Here is a 19604-nt window from a genome sequence, read left to right as displayed (position 1 = left end):
ACTCTTTCTCAAAAAGATGACGACAAAATGTAAAATGGCTTGCCTAGCCAAGGAGAAAGAAAAACAGTCATCCAACCAAGGCAATAAGGGCCAGGATATAGGGGAGAGATGAAGTTTGAGAGACCCCATCCACTCCATCTACACTGCCTAAAGAAGAATTTAGCGGACCAACTTTTACATGAAGTTTCCAAGGAATTATGTTATTTGAAACCAGGGGTGATCATAATGATGACAGCCATTTGTGCATGTGGCTAAAAAATACACCATGTTAGAAATCATGCCCAGTGGTCAGGGATCCAAGATGGCCAAATAGGAACAGCTCTGGAGTGCAGTTCCCGGTGAGAACAACACAGAGGTTGAGTGACCACCATATTTCCCAACAAATTTTTACCGCCCACAGACCAGGAGATTCCTGGGCTGAGAAGTGCCACAAGTTTCCGGCACAGCTGTTTCAGCTGGCGCAGCAGGTCTCCACACAAAAACTCACACAAACCTGGGCAGCTGTTTCAACTGGTGCCTGGAATGCCCAGGAGACAGAGCCATGGATTCAACTGAAAAAGAGGGGGCTGAAAACAGGGAGTCAGGTGGTCTGGCTTGGGGTTCCCACCCCAACAAACACCAGCAATCTGAAACGCTCTGGATTAAGAGTTTTGTGGCAAGCGCAGCTGGACCCCGGACAGTCCAGCTCTGGGAGGGGGAAGGATATCCGCCATTACCGAGGCAGTCTGCCATTACAGAGGCAGTCCGCCATTACAGAGACAGTCCACCATTACTGAGGCAGACCACCATTACCAAGGCAGTTCTAACTATACGTCTATAAACAAAACTGCAAGCAACTTCACATAGCAGCTGGGCAGAGCCCAGCTCAGCAATGCCTCTGTTGGCAGACTGTGACTAGGCTACCTCCTTGCTGGGCAGGGCATCTCTGAAAAAAGGCAGCAGCACTACAGGACCTTAAAAATAAAGCCCCACCTTCCCAGGACAGAGCACCTGGGAAAAAAGGTGGTTATGAGTTCCATGGCAGCAGACTTAAACGTACCTGCCCAGCAGCTCTGAACAGAACAACAGAGCTCACAGCTCAGCACTTGAGCTCCTATAAGGGACAGACTATCTCCTCAAGTAGCTCTCTGACCCCTGTATATGCAAAGTGACACACCATAAAGGAGAGCTTAGGCTAACATCTGCCGGGTATCCTCCCAGGACAAAGATAACAGAAGAAGAAACTGGTAGCAACCCATACTGTTCTGCAGCCACTGCAGGTGATCCCCAGGCAAGCAGGGTCTGAAGTGGACCTCCAGCATTCCTACAGCAGAAGGACCTGTTATAAGGAAAACTAAAAAACAGAAAGAAATAACTTCATCATCAACAAAAAGGACGTCCACTCAGAGAACCCATCCGAAAGTCACCAACTACAAAGACCACAGGCAGATAAATCCACAAAGATGGGAAGAAACCAGGGCAAAAGGATGAAAACACCCAAAACGGAAACGCCTCTCCTCCACCAAGGGATCACAACTCCTCACCAGCTAGAGATCAAAGATGGATGGAGAATGAGTCTGATGAAATGACAGAAATGGGCTTCAGAAAGTGGGTAATAAGAAACTTCTGTGAGCTAAAAGAACATGTTCTAACCTAATGCAAAGAAACTAAGAACCTTGAAAAAAGATTTGATGAAATGCTAACAAGAATAAACAGCTTAAGAAGAATATGAATGAATTGATTGGAGCTGAAAAACTCAACACAAGAACTTCATGAAGCATACACAAGTTTCAATAGCAGAATTGACCAAGCAGAAGAAAGGATAGCAGAGATTGAAGACCAACTCAATGAAATAAAACGAGAAGGCAAGATTAGAGAAAAAAGAGTGAAAAAAATGAACAAAGCCTCCAAGAAATACAGGATTATGTAAAAAGACCTAATCTACATTTGATAGGTGTACCTGAATGTGATGGAGAGAATGAATCCAAACCGGAAAACACTCTTCAGGATATCCAGGAGAACTTCCCAAACCTAGCAAGGCAGGCCAATATTCAAGTCCAGGAAATAAAGAGAACACCACAAAGATATTCCTCAAGAAGAGCAATCCGAAGGCACATAATCATCTGATTCACCAGGGTTGAAATGAAGGAAAAAATGCTAAGGGCAGCCAGAGGGAAAGGTAGGGTTACCCACAAAGGGAAGCCCATCAGACTCACAGTGGATCTCTCAGCAGAAACCCTACAAGCCAGAAGAGAGTGGGGGCTAATATTCAACATCCTTAAAAAAAAGAACTTTCAACCGAGAATTTCATATCCAGCCAAACTAAGATTCATAGGAGAAATAAAATCCTTTATGAACAAGCAATTGCACAGAGATTTCATCACCACCAGACCTGCCTTACAAGAGTTGCTGAAAGAAGCACTAAACATAGAAGGGAACAACCAGTACCAGCCACTCCAAAAATGTACCAAATTGTAAAGACCATCAACTAATGGGCAAAACAACCAGCTAGCATCAAAATGGCAGGATCAAATTCACACATAATATTAACCTTAAATGTAAATGGGCAAAATGCCCCAATCAAAAGACACAGACTGGCGAATTGGATAAAAAGTCAAAACCCATCAGTGTGCTGTATCCAAGAAACCCATCTCACATGCAATGACACATATAGGCTCAAAATAAAGGGATGGAGGAAGATTTACCAAGCAAATGGAGAGCAAATAAAAACAGGAGTTTCAATCCTAGTCTCTGAAAAATAGTCTTTAAACCAACAAAGATCAAAAGGGGCAAAGAAGGGCATTACATAATGGTAAAAGGATCAATGCAACAAGAAGAGCTAATGATCCTAAATATATACGCACCCAATACAGGAGCACCCAGATACATAAAGCAAGTTCTTAATGACCTAACACAGAGACTTAGATTCCCATACAATAATAGTGGGAGACTTTAACACTCCACTGTCAATATTAGACAGATCAATGAGACAAAATTAACAAGGATATTCAGGACTTGAACTGAAATCTGGACCAAGCAAACCTAATAGACATTTACAGAACTCTCCACCCCAAATCCACGGAATATACATTCTTCTCAGCACCACATCACACCTACTCTAAAATTGACCACATAATTGGGAGTAAATCACTCCTCAGCAAATGCAAAAGAATGGAAATCATAGCAAACATTCTCTCAGACCAAATTAGAACTCAGGATTAAGAAACTAACTCAGAACCCCACAACTTCATGGAAACAGAACAACTGGCTATTGAATGTTGACTGGATAAACAATGAAATGAAGGCAGAAATAAAGATGTTCTTCAAAACCATCAAGAACGAAGAAACAACACACCAGAATCTCTGAGACATATTTAAAGCAGTGTCTAGAGGAAAATTTATAGGAATAAATGCCCACATGAGAAGGAGAGATCTAAAATCGACACCCTATCATCAAAAGAGGAGCAAGATCAAAAGAACTCAAAAGCTAGGAGAAGACAAAAAATAACTAAGATCAGAGCAGAACTGAATGAGATAGAGACACAAAAAACCCTTCAAAAATTCAATAAATCCGGTATCTGGTTTTTTGAGAAGATCAACAAAATAGACTACTAGCCACATTAATAAATAAGAAAAGAGAGAAGAATCAAATAGATGCAATAAAAATTGATAAAGAGGATATCACCACCAATTCCACAGAACTACAAACCACCATCAGAGATTACTACAAACAGCTCTATGCACATAAACCAGTAAACCTGGAAGAAATGGATAAATTCTTGGACACTTGCACCCTCCTAAACCAGGAAGAAGTTGAAACCCTGAATAGACCAACAACAAGGGCTAAAGTTGAGGCAGCAATTAAGAGCCTACCACCCAAAGAAAGCCCAGGTCCAGATGGGTTCACAGCCAAATTCTATCAGACATACAAAGAGGAGCTGGTACCACTCCTTCTGAAACTATTGCAAACAATCCGAAAAGAGGGAATCCTTCCCAAATCATTTTATGAGACCAACATCATCCTGATCCCAAAACCCAGCAGAAATTCAACCAAAAAAGAAAACTTCAGGCCAATATCCATGATGAACATAGACAAAAAAATCTTCAATGAAATCCTGGCAAACAGATTGCAACAGCACAACAAAAACCTACACAATCAAGTAGGCTTCATCTCAGGGATGCAAGGCCAGTTCAGCATATTCAAGTCTATAAACGTAATTCACCACCTAAAAAGAACCAAAGACAAAAACCACATGATTATCTCAATAGATGCAGAGGAGGCCTTTGACAAAATTCAACAGCCTTTATGCTAAAAACCCTCAATAAACTAGGTATTGATGGAACATATCTCAAAATAATAAAAGCTATTTACAACAAACCCACAGCCAGTATCATCATGAATGGGCAAATACTGGAAGCATTCCTTTGAAATCTGGCACTAGACAAGGCTGCCCTCTCTCACCACTCCTATTCAACATAGTATTGGAAGTTCTAGCCAGAGCAATCAGGCAAGAAAAAGAAATAAAGTGTATTCAATTAGGAAAGGAGGAAGTCAAATTGTCTCTATTTGCAGACAACATGATTGTATATCTAGAAGACCCCATCATCTCAGCCAAAAATCTCCTGAAACTGATAAGCAACTTCAGCAACGTCTCAGGATACAAAATCAATGTGCAGAAATCACAAGCATTACTATACAACAATAACAGACTTAAAGAGAGCCAAATCAAGAGGGAACTCCCATTCACAATTGCTGCAAAGAGAATAAAATACCTGGGAATACAACTAACAAGGAATGTAAAGGACCTCTTCAAGGAGAACTACAAGCCACTGCTCAACGAAATAAGAGAGGACACAAACAGATGGAGAAACGTTCCATGCTCATGGTTAGGAAGAATCAATATTGTCAAAATGGCCATACTGCACAAAGTAATTTATGGATTCAATGCTATCTCCATCAAGCTACCTATGAGCCTCTTCACAGGACTGGAAAAAACCACCTTAAACTCCATATGGGCCAAAAGAGAGCCCGCATTGCCAAGACAATTTTAAGCAAAAAGAACAAAGCTGGAGGCATCATGCTACCTGACTTCAAACTATACTACAAGGCTACAGTCATCACAACAGCATGGTACTGGTACCAAAACAGAGATATGGACCAATGGAACAGAACACAGGCCTCAGAGACAACACCACACATCTACAACCATCCGGTCTTTGACAAACCTGACAAAAAGAAGAAATGGGGAAAGGATTCCCTGTTTAATAAATGGTGTTGGGAAAACTGGCTGGCCATGTGCAGAAGGCAGAAACTGGACCTCTTCCTGACACCTTACACTAAAATTAACTCCAGATGAATTAAACACTTAAACATAAGACCTAGCACCGTAAAAACCTTAGAAGAAAACCTAGGCAAAACCATTCAAGACATAGGCAGAGGCAAGGACTTCATGACCAAAACACCAAAAGCATTGGCAACAAAAGCCAAAATAGACAAATGGGACCTAATTAAATTCCAGAGCTTCTGTACAGCAAAAGAAACAATCATTAACGTGAACTGGCAACCAATGGAATGGGAAAAAATTTTTGCCATCTACCCATCTGACAAAGGGCTAATATCCAGAATCTACAAAGAACAAAAACATATTTACAAGAAAAAAACTAACAAACCCTTTCAAAAGTGGGTGAAGGATATGAACAGACACTTCTCAAAGGAAGACATACATGAGGCCAACAAACATGAAAAAAATGCTCATCATCACTGGTCATTAGAGAAATGCAAATCAAAACTACATTGAGATACCATCTCATGCCAGTTAGAATGGCAATCATTAAAAAATCTGGAGACAACAGATGCTGGAGAGGATGTGGAGAAATAGGAACACTTTTACACTGTTGGTGGGAGTGTAAATTAGTTCAACCATTGTGGAAGACAGTGTGGCGATTCCTCAAGGACCTAGAAATAGAAATTCCATTTGACCCAGCAATGCCATTACTGGGTATATAGCCAAAGGATTATAAATCATTCTGTTATAAAGACACATGCACATGTATGTTCATTGTGGCACTGTTTACAATAGCCAAGACCTGGAACCAATGCAAATGCCCATCGATGATAGTCTGGACAGGGAAAATGTGATGCATAAACACCATGGAATACTATGAAGCCATAAAAAACGATGAGTTCATGTCCTTTGTTGGGATATGTATGAATCTGGAAACCATCATTCTCAACAAAATGACACAAGAACAGAAAATCAGACACCACATGTTCTCACTCATACGTGGGTGTTGAACAATGAGAACACATGGACACAGGGAGGGGAGCATCACACACTGGGTCTGTTGTGGGGGACTAGGGGAGGGACAGCAGGGGGTGGGGAGGTTGCGGAGGGATAACATGGGGAGAAATGCCAGATACAGATGATGGGGGATAGAGGCAGCAAACCACATTGCCATGTATGTACCTATGCAACAATCCTGCATGATCTGCACGTGGACCCTAGAACCTAAAGTGCAATTTTACATATATATATATACACACACACACACACACACACACACACACACACACACAATATACATATATATATATATATATAAAAGAAAGACATCATGCTCAGCGATAGAACTCCCACACAAAAGTAGTGCTTGAACGTTTTTCTTCTTTAACGATTTGTAAACTGTTGAAAAATTTTAATTGTATGCTGGATGAAGGATTCCGGCAGTGCTGTTTTTAAATAAATGATGCGGCACTGAGCATGATCTATGAGATGGTGAAACTGTTTGGACAGCGACCGGGTGCTGCCAATGACGCCTTCATGTCGCACCCGTGTTGCGCAGGCTGCTGGCCCCCGAGAAGCCTTGCTCTTAGGATTTTCCACTCACCCTGTCACCTGTGAGCCTCACCTGATCCCTCACCTGCCACTCTTGTGTGGCAGCCTCCGTGGCTGAGTTCCTCCGCCGGCCTCTTCAGCAGGAGGAGGAGTTCCTCCTTTGCCTTTAGATTGGGAGGCTGAGCATTTCTGTTTAGGCGGACGCGATGGCAGGGCATCATTTATGCTGGAGGGGCAGTGACAGCGTCAGGCAACCAGCGAAAACTGCTGATTGTGTCTGCCTATGGGCTGAAGTGAGTTGCCTACCTTCTCTTCCAAACCCCTCTGGGCCTGGTCTCTTCGCAAGGCCTTGTAAATGGGAGGTATTCAACCCATGCTATGAACTGATACTGTTGTTACCCACCTTTCATTACTCACTTCTGTTTTCAGGAACCTCAAGAAGAACCAAATTCTTTGGTACCTTCCCCGGAAACTACGTCAAAAGGCTGTGAATGACTCTCCCTCCTTATGCAGGCCGCCTTTCAGCCATGCACCTGCGTCACCGCGCCTCGGACACCCCGCGGGCCTCCCGTTGTCATGCCTTATGGTTTCCAATGCACTGTCGCCATCTCCACCTGCCAGCAAACCACCAGCAGAGTCACTGCCGCTGCTGTGAGCCTGGGGGCGACATGGCAGGCTGGCCTCCCCGTGAAAGTGCGGATTCCTACTTCCTGCCCTAAGCTTTGACAGTCAGAATGTGGGATCAGAAAGAAAATCATGATACTTAAAAATGGTCAAATACTTGAGGCAAAAAAATTAAAAAAGCATCTCCAGGAGGCTCTCCAGCCTCATGGCTCTACTTCAACATCTCTCCCCAGGCGATGTTCTCCCCCACAAGACAACCAGAAAATTGTTGATTGGGAAATGCTGTGGTTTGCGTTTTCACATTCTTAGCTTGGCAGTGTATATTCTTTTCACAAGTTTGCCTCGTGTCTTGGTTTACACCATATGACAACTGTAGCTGTACTTTAGCAATTGTTTGCCTGCACATACATGTTGTAATATGCACAGTGATTACAGCCTTTAAAGCAAGAGGAGCAAAGTTAATCTGGATGAGTGCAATTTTGTTGGTTGAATGTGAGTTTTCAAATCGGAATCCTCTTCTGCAATTTTTTTTTGGACTTTTTAGAAGTGCAAACAGTAAATGAATAAGAGCCTTTGGTAATAACCATGACAATACAAGAGGCTGAGCTAGACTACAGGGGAAAACTATTGTGTTGTAAAGTTGCATCGCTATTTTATATTAAAATGTAACGATCAGCATCATGAACAGTGAGCTCTTAGTGTTTTATTTATCTGAAAAAAATGTAAGTAAAAGCAGTGTTAGTGAGAGGTGCAAAGAATTATTCTAACATAGACACTTGAAAGTATCTGTAAGCAATACTAGTAGGTAAGATTTCACTGTGTGTACACATAAACATTTGAGATTGTATGACAACATATAATCCATATGATATGTTGTACATTTTATGGAAATGTAATAGAATCTCACACGTTATTTTATAGAAATAGAGTACAGAAGCATCACAAGTATTAAGGTTGGTTTTAGCAAGGATTATGATTAATACAATTATTTTTACTATAATAATTATTTTTCTTCTATGGAACTCAGAATCCTGGCTACATTTGAGGACAGGAATATGTTGAGCCTGATTTTCCTGGTGTGTGTAAAATATTTCCTAGGAATAAATTAGGCACTTTTTAGGAACAATGTTAAATCATTCAGGTTTTATTTTCTGCCCTGAAGCAGAAATTTACAAAATGATATTGGGACCTGAAGGATTTAATATAGTTCACAGTGCCTAAATTACACATACTCCGAGAACTAGCTTTGTATTTCTTATGACTTTGCATAAGAACTATTCATCTTTGGATCTTGAGCACCTTATAGATAAAACTTTTTATGGCATTTCTCCCCTGGACAGTGATTGATCTTTTCACAATGTACGTAGCCTCTAGAATTTTGTACATATGTTTGCTCTTTTTTTGTACAGACTATTTAGTTGCTGAGAAAACAGGGAAGTTTCCTGATTTGGTCTTGATTAGCCTTTCCCTGTCTCACAGATCACAAGCACCCCTAGATAGTGTCATTCTGTCAGACAGCATTTATGCAAAAATCTATGAAAAGATCGTAGAAGCCAAACTGAAATGTACATATATACAGACTGATTACAAAGGAATTTCATTAGGAAGAAGGTAAAGAAACATCTTTGAGTAGCCTACCTTGATTTCTGTCAAGTTCACAATCAGCTTTATATTTTAAAGGCTTTGGGTTTGAAATTAAATCAAGTGCATGCAGCTTTGCTGATAAATGAATAATTATCTTTGATGCCATTTATGGGAAAAGACTTCAATATCTGTTGCCTGTCATATTTAAGAAAAATTACTGTTTCTACTCTCTGTATCTGATTTTAAAAGAAAAAAATATTCATACCTGGCTTCCAGGAATTGACTTTGAATTCGTACAAGCAAAGGCCATTGTGTTTTTCTTGAATAGACATCTAATAAATTTTGCTTGGAAGTATACTTCAGTTTTTCTGCTTGACATTTATCTTTATATAAATCATGTATTTTATTCCAACTTGTTAAACAAAGAGAAAATGCATTTGCTGTGTATTCTTTTAACACAAAAATGGAGAAAAGATGTGTCAGCATCAGCTCAGAAAAGAACTATTTTTAAACCCACCGCCAAAGCTCATTTGCTAAACATTCCTTGGCTAAAAATTGCCCTTCTGCTAAAACAATACATTTTAAAATATCTCTGCCTCAAAACAACTATTTTTCCAAGGAGGGTTTCGTTACAAGGAGTTGTAAGCACTTTCCCAATTCAACACTCTTAAATTTACAAATCTTTGCCCTAAGCAGCTTCGGCACCACTGGCCCAGCAGCTTCTGTAAATGTCCACAGGCTTTCAGTGAATTTCAGATGAGGGGTGGCCGTGGGGTCCCTGCTTTCTGCCACACGAATGGGAAAGAGCCTGCTTGGACCCTTTCTCACAAACCTTAGTCCCTTCTTGCTCTTTGTGTTTTGACCCTTTTCCATATCTATCTCTTAAATATCCAGAAATATGGATATTCCTTTCTTGCCAACTCAGTTATCAGAGATGTCCCATCACATTGCTTCCCCTTAACACTCACTCTGCTGCCTTCTATGCCACAGGATAATTCCTACTCTAGCATTCTGCTAAAATGCAATACCTTTGGGTGAAGAATATACCCCATAATAACCCCAAGACCTCTTTTGGTCTTGTTTTCATCCGAATGTTTAAGGGTCCTATAACTAGATCAATCTGACCTATCCATCCGGTGGGTGGAAGGGTGAAAGGAGGGGACCCTCTGATACTTACATGCCGAATCTTAACCCCTCCTTTAGCTGCATGATCGCTAAAAACAAGCATGTCCATTTCTTACTTGATTCAACACAGAAAGAACCTGTTTGACTTTTCATAATCATTCGCTGCTTGGTCTCTCATCATAGGTGGTTGGATTGTGTGGCCTGATCATTTCTTCCTGCTGTTTTCCAGATTTTCACCACAAAGAAAGATACTCTTTAAAGATTTATCTGATCACGGCCAGGCGCAGTGGCTCACATCTGTAATCCCAGCATTTTGGGAGGCCAAGGCGGGCAGATCACATGAGGTCAGCAGTTGGAGACCAGCCTGACCAATATGGTGAAGCCCAGTCTCTACTAAAAACACAAAAATTAGCTGGTCTCTGGTGGCATATGCCTGTAGTCCCAGCTACTCTGGAGGCTAAGGCGGGAGAATCACTTGAACCTGGAAGGCGGAGGTTGCAGTGAGCCAAGATTACGCCACTGCACTCCAGACTGAGTGACAGAGGGAGACTCTGTCTCAAAAAAAAAAAAAATTATTCAATCAAATAAGACTAAGCACTTTGTCAGCTTCCGAGTGCCTGTTTAGTTATTTAATTATTTCAACCTCCTCTGCAGATGGTACTCTCTAACAGTTCATTCATCAGTTATGATCTCAGATTATTTACTCACCATTAATGATTACAGATAGAATGCAAGCAGAGATTGGTGTTAGTAATAAGCAGTCAATGGCAGAGATTTCCAGACTGTGGCCTGTGGACCAAATTCAGCTCATGACCGGTTCTTGCATGACCTGAAAATTAAGAATGGTTTGTACAGGTGAACACTGGCAATCCATTTGATGGAACTCTAACTCTGAACCTCAGTTAAGTAAAACGCAATCTCCCCAGAAAAGGATTCTTTTATTTACATTAGTAACTCTATGTTAGAAAAAAAAATGTGCTCAATTTTTATTATTATATTCCTAAATCAATAACAATTGGTAGAAATGTGTTTTCTCTTTATTATGTAAGAATGTACATAGTATCCTTAATTTTGCTTCCTAGGTCACAAAACCTAGAGTATTTACTATCAGTTCCTTTCGAGAAAACCTTTGTGAATGCTTGGCCTGTGCCTACTGTTAGCAACGAACTTGGAAACTGACCAGAGGGAGAGCAATATTGAACACCTGCCGTATACCAGGCTGTTATTCACGTGTGTTCTATCTTTATGCTCACACCAAATCTAAGAGGAAGCCTGCTTTGTGTCCATTTTACAGATGAGGGAGCTGAGGCTCTGGGGGGTTAAATAACTTACCCAGACATTTAAGGTATTACACATAAATAATACATGATCGAAATTGGATGGAGAATGTCATGTGTCCATCTCCCAAGCCTGCCATCTTACTTCTAAACCATGAAAGCTTAGTGCTAACCACGTTGTTGATCACGCGGGGCACTCAGGGTTGAACAGCTGCATACATCCGCCTCCTTCCCTGTCCACCATTTTCACAAACAGGGCTGGTACGAACGGACACCCCCTCTTAACAGCATCTTACTGTGCATAGGATGAAGGGAGTTATACCCATCAGCACAAATTGTTTCCCTGAAGAAAGCTGAGTTTGGTTTCTAAAAGGACTCTAACCAGCGAGCATGTACTTTCAATTACTGACAGGTGCTGGCTGACACAATCCTGTCTGTGAGTTGACTCACGGGGAGACACCCGAGCCCAGCATGCTCCAGGAGTGCTGTGTGCTTACCGGACGTCTACTAGGCATACAAAGCCCCAGGCTACACCAGTCATTCTCTGCAGGGTGACACTAAGTGGCCTGAGCCTGAGCTCACTGCTAAATTCAGCCCGCCACAGCTCAGGACAGTTCCATCTGAGCTCATGCACATGCATCTAGTCTTGACCCAAAAAACGTTCAGTACAAGACAGAAATCTGCCTAGCAAATCTTCACCTGTTCACTTGGGGTTTCTTGTTTCATTCTTTTCCCTAAAATACTATGGGTGACTCAGTTGTCCCTGTGTCTTCCAAAAATAAGTATCATTTCCAATACAACTCTTGTTACCATTAACAACACCAGTGGGTGCGGGCTGAATCTCGTACTGATTTCTCAGGGAGCTTGAGGACAACTTTTGCAAGCATCTTTTTTTTCTTTTTCAATTCCACAAGCAATAGATGCTTATTGTAGGAAAAATTAGAAAGCTATAAATGAACAAAAAGAAACAGATTCATTAAGAGATCCATGTAGGGTACAGATTTGAGGATGAAACATATCTTCCTGAGTATATGTCTGAACACGTGTATTTATTATGGCAGGGGCCGTGTAGGTAAAAATGGAATCATATTGAATATACTGTTTTGTTTTGGGGTGTTGGGGGGGGTGTGTGTGTGCGCGTGCGCACACATTTTTTTTTTTTTTTTTTTTAGACAGAGTCTCACTCTGTCACCCAGGCTGCAGTGCAGTGGCACAATCTCGGCTCACTGCAACCTACAACTCATCAGTTTAAGCGATTCTCCTGCCTCACCCTACCAAGTGGCTGCATTACAGGTGTGAGCCACTGTGCCTGACTAATTTTTGTACTTTTGGTAAAGATGGGATTTTGCCATGTTGGCCAGGCTGGTCTTGAACTCACCACTTCAGGCGATCCGCCGGCCTCGGCCTCCCAAAGTGCTGGGATTACAGGTGTGAGCCACCGCGCCCGGCCTGAACATACTGCTTTATAATCTGCACTTACTCTTGATCAGGACTCTGACATAAAGTGAATAAATCATGTTTTCAAGTCAATTTGACATTAGCAAGGTCTATAAAAAGAGGAAGAAGAAGTCTAGGTCAATCCTTGGAATTCATGAAAATACCATTAACTCAAAACTTCAAAAGCAAGAATTACAAAATTACCATCAGGTTAGAAAATCTATTGTAATCTGAGGAACTGGTAGAGGAAGGAAAGGAAAAATGAAGAGAGAAAAGAAAATAATACTTAACATCTTCCTACTATCGGCCATGACGTGCTTTAAGCATCTGTACAGCAAATGGATGGCTACAGGAAGAGAGGGCTCAAGCTGAGAAATGAATGTGTGGACTGCAGTTGACTGTAACATCCAAACCATCCTGAAGGTGTGTTTCGACTTTTTGAATCAAAATGGACAGAACAGATCATTTACTTTGAACTTCGACATAGTTCCAAAAGTTAGATTGAGTGTATGTTTATAATGTACTAGCCCAGTGCTTCTTCCCTAGGGGTGGCTCTGTCACTCCCCCAGGGGTCATCTGGCAATTTACGAGCACATCTTGAGGGTGCTACTGGAATCTAGTGCATGGAAACCAGAGATGCTGCTGGACCCACAATTCACAGGCCAGCCCTCACAACTCAGAATTATCCAGCCCAAATTGCCTATCCTGTTGAGGTCAGAAGCCCTGCCCAAGGGTAACTCAAACCACTTAGGAGAATCATCTTTTAAACCACTGTAAATCATTGTAAAAGATTTTTTTTTTTTAATCTAGAATTTAAAAGCTAAGAGTCACAGTCCTGATGTTCTCATCTGCCCTATTCCTGGCAGACCCAGACCCTTTGTAGAAAACAGTTCCTCCTCCCGACCTCGGGAGGTAAAGCCGGAATACACATAGGAAGGAATTAGACAATCCCTGAGGTGGACTGAAACACAAGGTAGATGAGTACCTAGAGATAAATATGGATCCCTATAGAATGTCTCTGGGCAAAGCGGTCCTTGTAAAAAATATCTCTACCGAGGCTCAGGTCAGCCTAGGGCAGAGAGGCTATCCCCTCCCACGCGATCTCAGAGGCAATGATGTCATCAGCAAAAGCTAGGTGTGTGAAGTGAAGCAAGCTCAGTTATCAGTCAGCTGTCGCAGGCCACACGGGTAGGGTAAAAAGACTCCATCGCCTTCCAGAAGACACGCAGCCTGCAGGGCACCAGTGACGAGGCCAGCCCGGGCTCAGAGTGGGAGTGTCGGTGAGGCTGCGTCGCCACGCTTTACCCGGGGCATTCCATTGTGCCCTCTCATCACTCACACCATCTGCAATGCGAGTGATGCCCATGTCCCTAGTGAAGAAAAGATGGGGATATTCTCATCTCTAGTCTATACTCACAGTAATGTGTGTTTAAACACAAAACCAGGGGTCAGACCTTGTTAGGGACTGAAATGTGTCCCCACGCCCCAAAGCTCACACATTGAGTTCTAAACCCCAGAACCTCAGAATATATTTGGAATAGGGCATTTAAAGAGGCCCTAATAAGGTAATTAAGGTAAAATGCGTGGGATAAGCTGGTAAGGTAATCTGAGTGGGCCCTAATTTGATGTAACTAGAATCCTTATAAAAAGAAGCGATCAGGACACAGACATGTGCAGAGACCATGTGAAGACACAAAGCAGCCATCTACACCCAAGGAGAGAGGCTTCCAAACACCAACCCTGAGATACTTCAGCTCCAAGTCCCAGCCTCCAGAACTGGAAGAAAATAAACGTCCATTGTTTGAGACCCGCAGTCTCCAGTACCTGCTTACGGCAGCCCACTCAGACTAGTACAGGCCTTCTCTCAGGGACACCCACTTCCACCCACTTCTCTGCTCCCCAGTTCCTAGTGGATGATAAATGCAGAAGATCTATCTTGTTCCAGAGGGTGACAACCGAAATCCCCCTGCCCCAAGCTTCATCCTCAATTTGGGATTTGCATATAAAAACAGGATGTAGTAGGGGATAACTGTTGAGTAGTTCAGCTTGTAACTTCACAAAGACACCCCTTTCCTACACACACACACAGACATACATAGAGCACCCGAATCAAAACAGCCAGCGGTATACTGAGTAATGCAGGAAAAAGTTCTAGGTTCCCAGGGTGTCAATATTTAGCAAGGTCTTCTGAATCGTTAATTACGCACACTTCAACAGACTAGGAACCTGACATTAATCGACCCTGCAGCAGAAGCTCTATCTGAGTCTGAGGGATAGCAATAGCCCTCTACAAGGGGAGAATCTTAACCTTCCCTACTGCCTTTCACGTCTGCAGGTGGCTTATAAACAGCACACATTTATTTCTCACAGTTCTGGAGGCTGTGAAGTCCAAGATCAAGGCATGAGCAGCTTTGATGTCTGGTGAGGGCCCACTTCCTCAGAGAAAGCCTTCTTGGCTCCCTGTGGTGGCTCACATCTGTGATCCCAGCACTTTGGGAGGCCAAGGCAGGAGGATCATTTGAGCTCAGGAGTTCAAGACCAGCCTAGGCAAAATAGGGAGACCCTGTCTCCGCTGAAAACAAAAAATTAAAAAAAAAAAATCAGCCAGGCATGGTGGCACATACCTGTAGTCCCAGCTACTCAGGAGGCTGAGGCAGGAAGATCACTTGAGCCCAGGAAGTTGAGGGTGCGGTGAGCCGAGATCGCGCCATTGCACTCCAGCCTGGGCAACAAGAGTGAAACTCCGTCTCAAAAAAAAAAAAAAAAAAAAAAAAAAGAAAAAGAAAAGAGCCTTCTTTTTCTGTGTTCTCACATGATGGAAAGAGAAAGGAGCTCTCTGGAAGCTCTTTCATAAGGGCACTCATCCCATTCATGAGGGCTCTGCTCTCATAACACAATCACCTCCCAAAGACCCCGCCTCCCAATATCAGCGCTTTGGAGATCAGGATTTAACACATGAATTGGAGGGGACACAAACATTTGGTCCATAGCCTTGCCAGGGCTGCTTCCATGGGGACAACACCCACATTTCCAAATTATAATTGCACAACTTGGAAAGTGAGCTGAAGAGGCAAAAAAGAAACAAGAAATGGATATCTAGAGCTCTCAGGGGATGTCTCGGGCAGTCAGGCTCTCTTGGGCTCTCTAGTTGGCTCCTGGTTCCATAAGACCAGACTATTTGATCCACATTGTTTCATCATATGTTCTCAATCACTGGCTTTAAGAAGCCATCTCAAATGCACACCGAGGCTTCAAAGGAAGTGTCAGCAGCCTGCTAGCTTTCCTTCCACAAGGGACAGAGGAGACACTGAAACAGTCAATCAACAGTGTTTGCCACTCAGTAAATAAATACTAATATATGTTTTACGTTAAAATATTATAGGAAAATGAAGCCAAGTGTGGTGGTGCTGCCTGTAGTCACAGCCACTGCAGAGGCTGAGGTGGAAGGATCTCTTGAACTGATGAGTTTGAGACCAGCCTGGGCAGCGTAGCAAGATCCTGTCTTTAAAAAGTTAAAAATATCACGTTATTAATTAGAGAATTATGAAATATCAGTGTTCTTCACCAGAGTCCAAGTGTAGGTAAGGCCATGATGGAATATAAGCACAAGAATTTATAGATAATACTCATCCCAGAAAAACCTCCTGGGACAAAATGCAAAGAAGGAGTATACCTTTTCAAACTGCTCTAATTTTCTAATGGCTCCCTGACAATTCTTTAATCAACCAAGTGAAATAGGTCTGAAAATTAGATTGGCGTAAACATCAATCTTATTAGGTCTATAATGCAATGACAACCGCTAGCACTTTTGTCTGTCCCTGCTCAATGACATTAGCCCATATTTGAACCAGTGCCATTTTTTTTTAACAGATGAGCTTTGATACAAGGAACAGGATATCACGACCAAAATTCCACTCCAGCTTGTCATTCAAAGCGCTCAGGCTTGACAATTCCTGACTGAATGCCACCAACATCTCAACTAAAGCCATCTGGGGGCTGGGACACAGAGCTGTTGACACAGCAAGATATCACTGATAATTCCACGGGGCTCATCGTGGTGACTCAATATTAATACAGTATATTTAATTTAAAGCAGAAGAAGTCACACACAGACATCAAGATATTCTGAACCTGATACGTCACCATAGACCAGACCCGGAGCATGAGACTCGCTCACTTTTTAAATAAGAATGTCCCCTTCAGAGGCTGCTCCTATACAAACTAGCCAGTTGTTAGCTTGTCAGAGTTGCTGATAGCACAGGCTTCCCCTTAGAATTACCGGCATTTTCCACCCGAACCCTTCAGCAAAGAAACTTGGTGGCTGCCAGACAGAAATGAGTTGAAACTCGTAAGTCTATATTTGGCCTGTTCCCTAGGAAAAACACTGAAGACTGTTTGTTCCAACTATTTACAATGAGGTCTCTAAAATATTATTTTCCCTCCCTCTCCCTCACTCCTTCTCCCCTCCCTGCTCATGGAGAAATCTCAAAATGTTTATGAACGCGGAGGGCCGAGTGCTGCCTAGACCTCCCACCCACCCGACATCCTTCAGCACACACTCATGGCTTTGGTCAGCTGTCAGATGATGTGACAAAAAGCTTAGGAGACATCTGCTCTTGGACTAATGGCCATGGTATCCCTTTCACTACCAAAGATAAATTGCTAGACAGCTGTATTAAAAACCACAGCATAGTCCCGACACTGGTGATGCACAGACGAGATGACCAATCTTCTAAATGGGGTCATGAAGAACCTTCTTACTTCGGGAGCAATGTTTTCCCAGTGAGGAAAGATTTAAAGCAATCTCAAGGACCGCTGTGCAAACTTCAGATCCAAAAGCGTCCAAGCTTCCTTTTTGGCTGCTGATAAGGACATGTTATTTGAAGACTGTTCTGGCAGTCAGCGTTTACAGAAAGAAAAAGTATAAGAGAGTGAATGCCCTGCTTTGCCAATGCGACTCCTATAAATGGTATTAAAAGCATATTTTCCAAACTCAGACTCAATTAGGTTTCTAAGGAAGTGGGCCAGTGCTGGTGACTTCGGTCAGCTTGTAAAATGAGGTAATAAAAGAACATCACATAATATTTATCTGAGGAGCAAATAAGATAAAATATACAAGCAGTCCAGCACATGGTTGGCTCTAACAGGCTAGTTCCCTGCCCTTCTTGTCCTTTGGAAGCCACCATTAAGCTGATTCTCATTAGCATCCAACATGTGAATACACTTGTTAGATCCTCTTGGCTGCATTGACACGTTTTATCAGCTAGATGTTTGAGGAAGACAGTCAGAATGTGGCATTTACAAATACGTTTGAAATCAATGAGAGATTTCTAAAGCAGATATTATATAAAACAGATACTAGAATTGTTCACAGTTAGCTAATCAGTTCTTAAGAAGAACGTGACATAAAAACACAGTTAGAAGCCAGAAATGGAAAAACAGGAGAGCAGAAAATTTGGGTAAAGCACTACCAGCCAGCATCTATCTGGATGGTTCCACGGCAGAGACCGAGCCTCGGGAACCCTCCCAGGACGAGGGGTGATGAATACACAGCCAGATCAGGAGCCCAGAACCCAGCACTAGGCCCTCATACGACTTGTGACATTGAGAAAGTTACTAGCATGGCCTGATGTCAACATCCTTGTTGGTGAAATGAAAAAAAAAAAAAATCAATCATCAAGATCCTTCCAATTTCTCAACTGTCCATGAAATAATAGTTCAGTAAAAATACCAGCAGACCGAATGACAAATCGAATATGGATTTCAAAGAAACAGAAATTCATAAAAACTGGTTTTGATGCTAGAAATCTGCATGAGAATTCAAAACGGGGGGCCAGACTGTGAGCTCAGCCCCCCATACGGGCAGTTTCAATCAGGAGCTCAGCACAAAACAAAGGCCATGAAGAGATCATTTAAAAAAAAAAAAGATAAAGAAAACATAGCACTATTAAGTACATGAGTAAAAGTAATTATTCCATCCCAGGAACCAAAAGTCAAATCAGTTACAGCTTTTCACCTAGCAAATTGGCAGCCAGTTGAAGACTCATCTCCATATTGTGTTAAGAGAATGTAAATTGATAAATTGACTTTAAAATACAAAAAACTACCTACGGTGTATTATGCTTATTACCTGGCTGATAAAATAATCTGTACACCAAAGCCCCGAAGACACATGGTTTACCTATATAACAAACCTGAACATGTACCCCTGAAGCTAAAATAAGTTAAACAAAATTTTTTTTAAATACTGTGTATCCATTGTTCTAGCAATGTCATTTCCATATATTTACTCTACAAAAAATTCTGAATGCCAAGTATTTAGCTATAAGTTTATGTATCACCATGTTATTCATGACAGCAAATAATTATAAAAAAATCTAAATATCTAACAATAGGTATTCAGATATTATTTATCTAATAAACACATTGTGGCACTTTTTACTGTGAAATGCCATGTGATCATTTAAAAAGGGCCTCCTAGAAAAATATTTAATAATGTATAAAGATGTTCACAACACATTGCTAAATTTTAAAAAAAGGCATAAAACTGTATAATCTCATTTTTGAAAGGAGGAATATCTATTTTTATAGCTATACATATGCACCCAGAACATAGATACATGCGTGTGTACATGTGTGCATGTGTGTGCCTGCACCTAAACCAGATGTATCAGGTTGACTCTATAAAATCTCTAATTTTATGAGTTATAAACAGTAAAATCTCAGAAATTTCTTAAGGTTC

The 19604-nt window shown here is 41.7% G+C and overlaps 1 protein-coding gene across 50 annotated transcripts in view; it reads left to right on the top strand.

Annotated features, from left to right (window-relative positions):
- Positions 1-9380, top strand: part of SORBS2 (sorbin and SH3 domain containing 2) — a 232235-nt gene extending 222855 nt beyond the window's left edge. For all 50 annotated transcript variants that reach the window (XM_032298821.1, XM_032298818.1, XM_032298819.1 and 47 more), the window contains one exon: positions 7245-9380. In XM_032298821.1, coding sequence (XP_032154712.1) covers positions 7245-7306 — 62 coding nt within the window. In that variant the 3' untranslated portion in view covers positions 7307-9380. The remainder of the gene's footprint in view (positions 1-7244) is intronic.
- The last annotated feature ends 10224 nt before the right edge of the window (positions 9381-19604 follow it).

The sequence above is a fragment of the Sapajus apella genome, unplaced genomic scaffold (assembly GCF_009761245.1).
Source record: "Sapajus apella isolate SASKATOON/1434 unplaced genomic scaffold, GSC_monkey_1.0 scaffold39, whole genome shotgun sequence".
Classification (NCBI taxonomy): domain Eukaryota; kingdom Metazoa; phylum Chordata; class Mammalia; order Primates; family Cebidae; genus Sapajus; species Sapajus apella.
The sequence above is the reverse complement of the archived record's forward strand: the minus strand, read 5'-3'. Positions and strand labels throughout refer to the sequence as shown.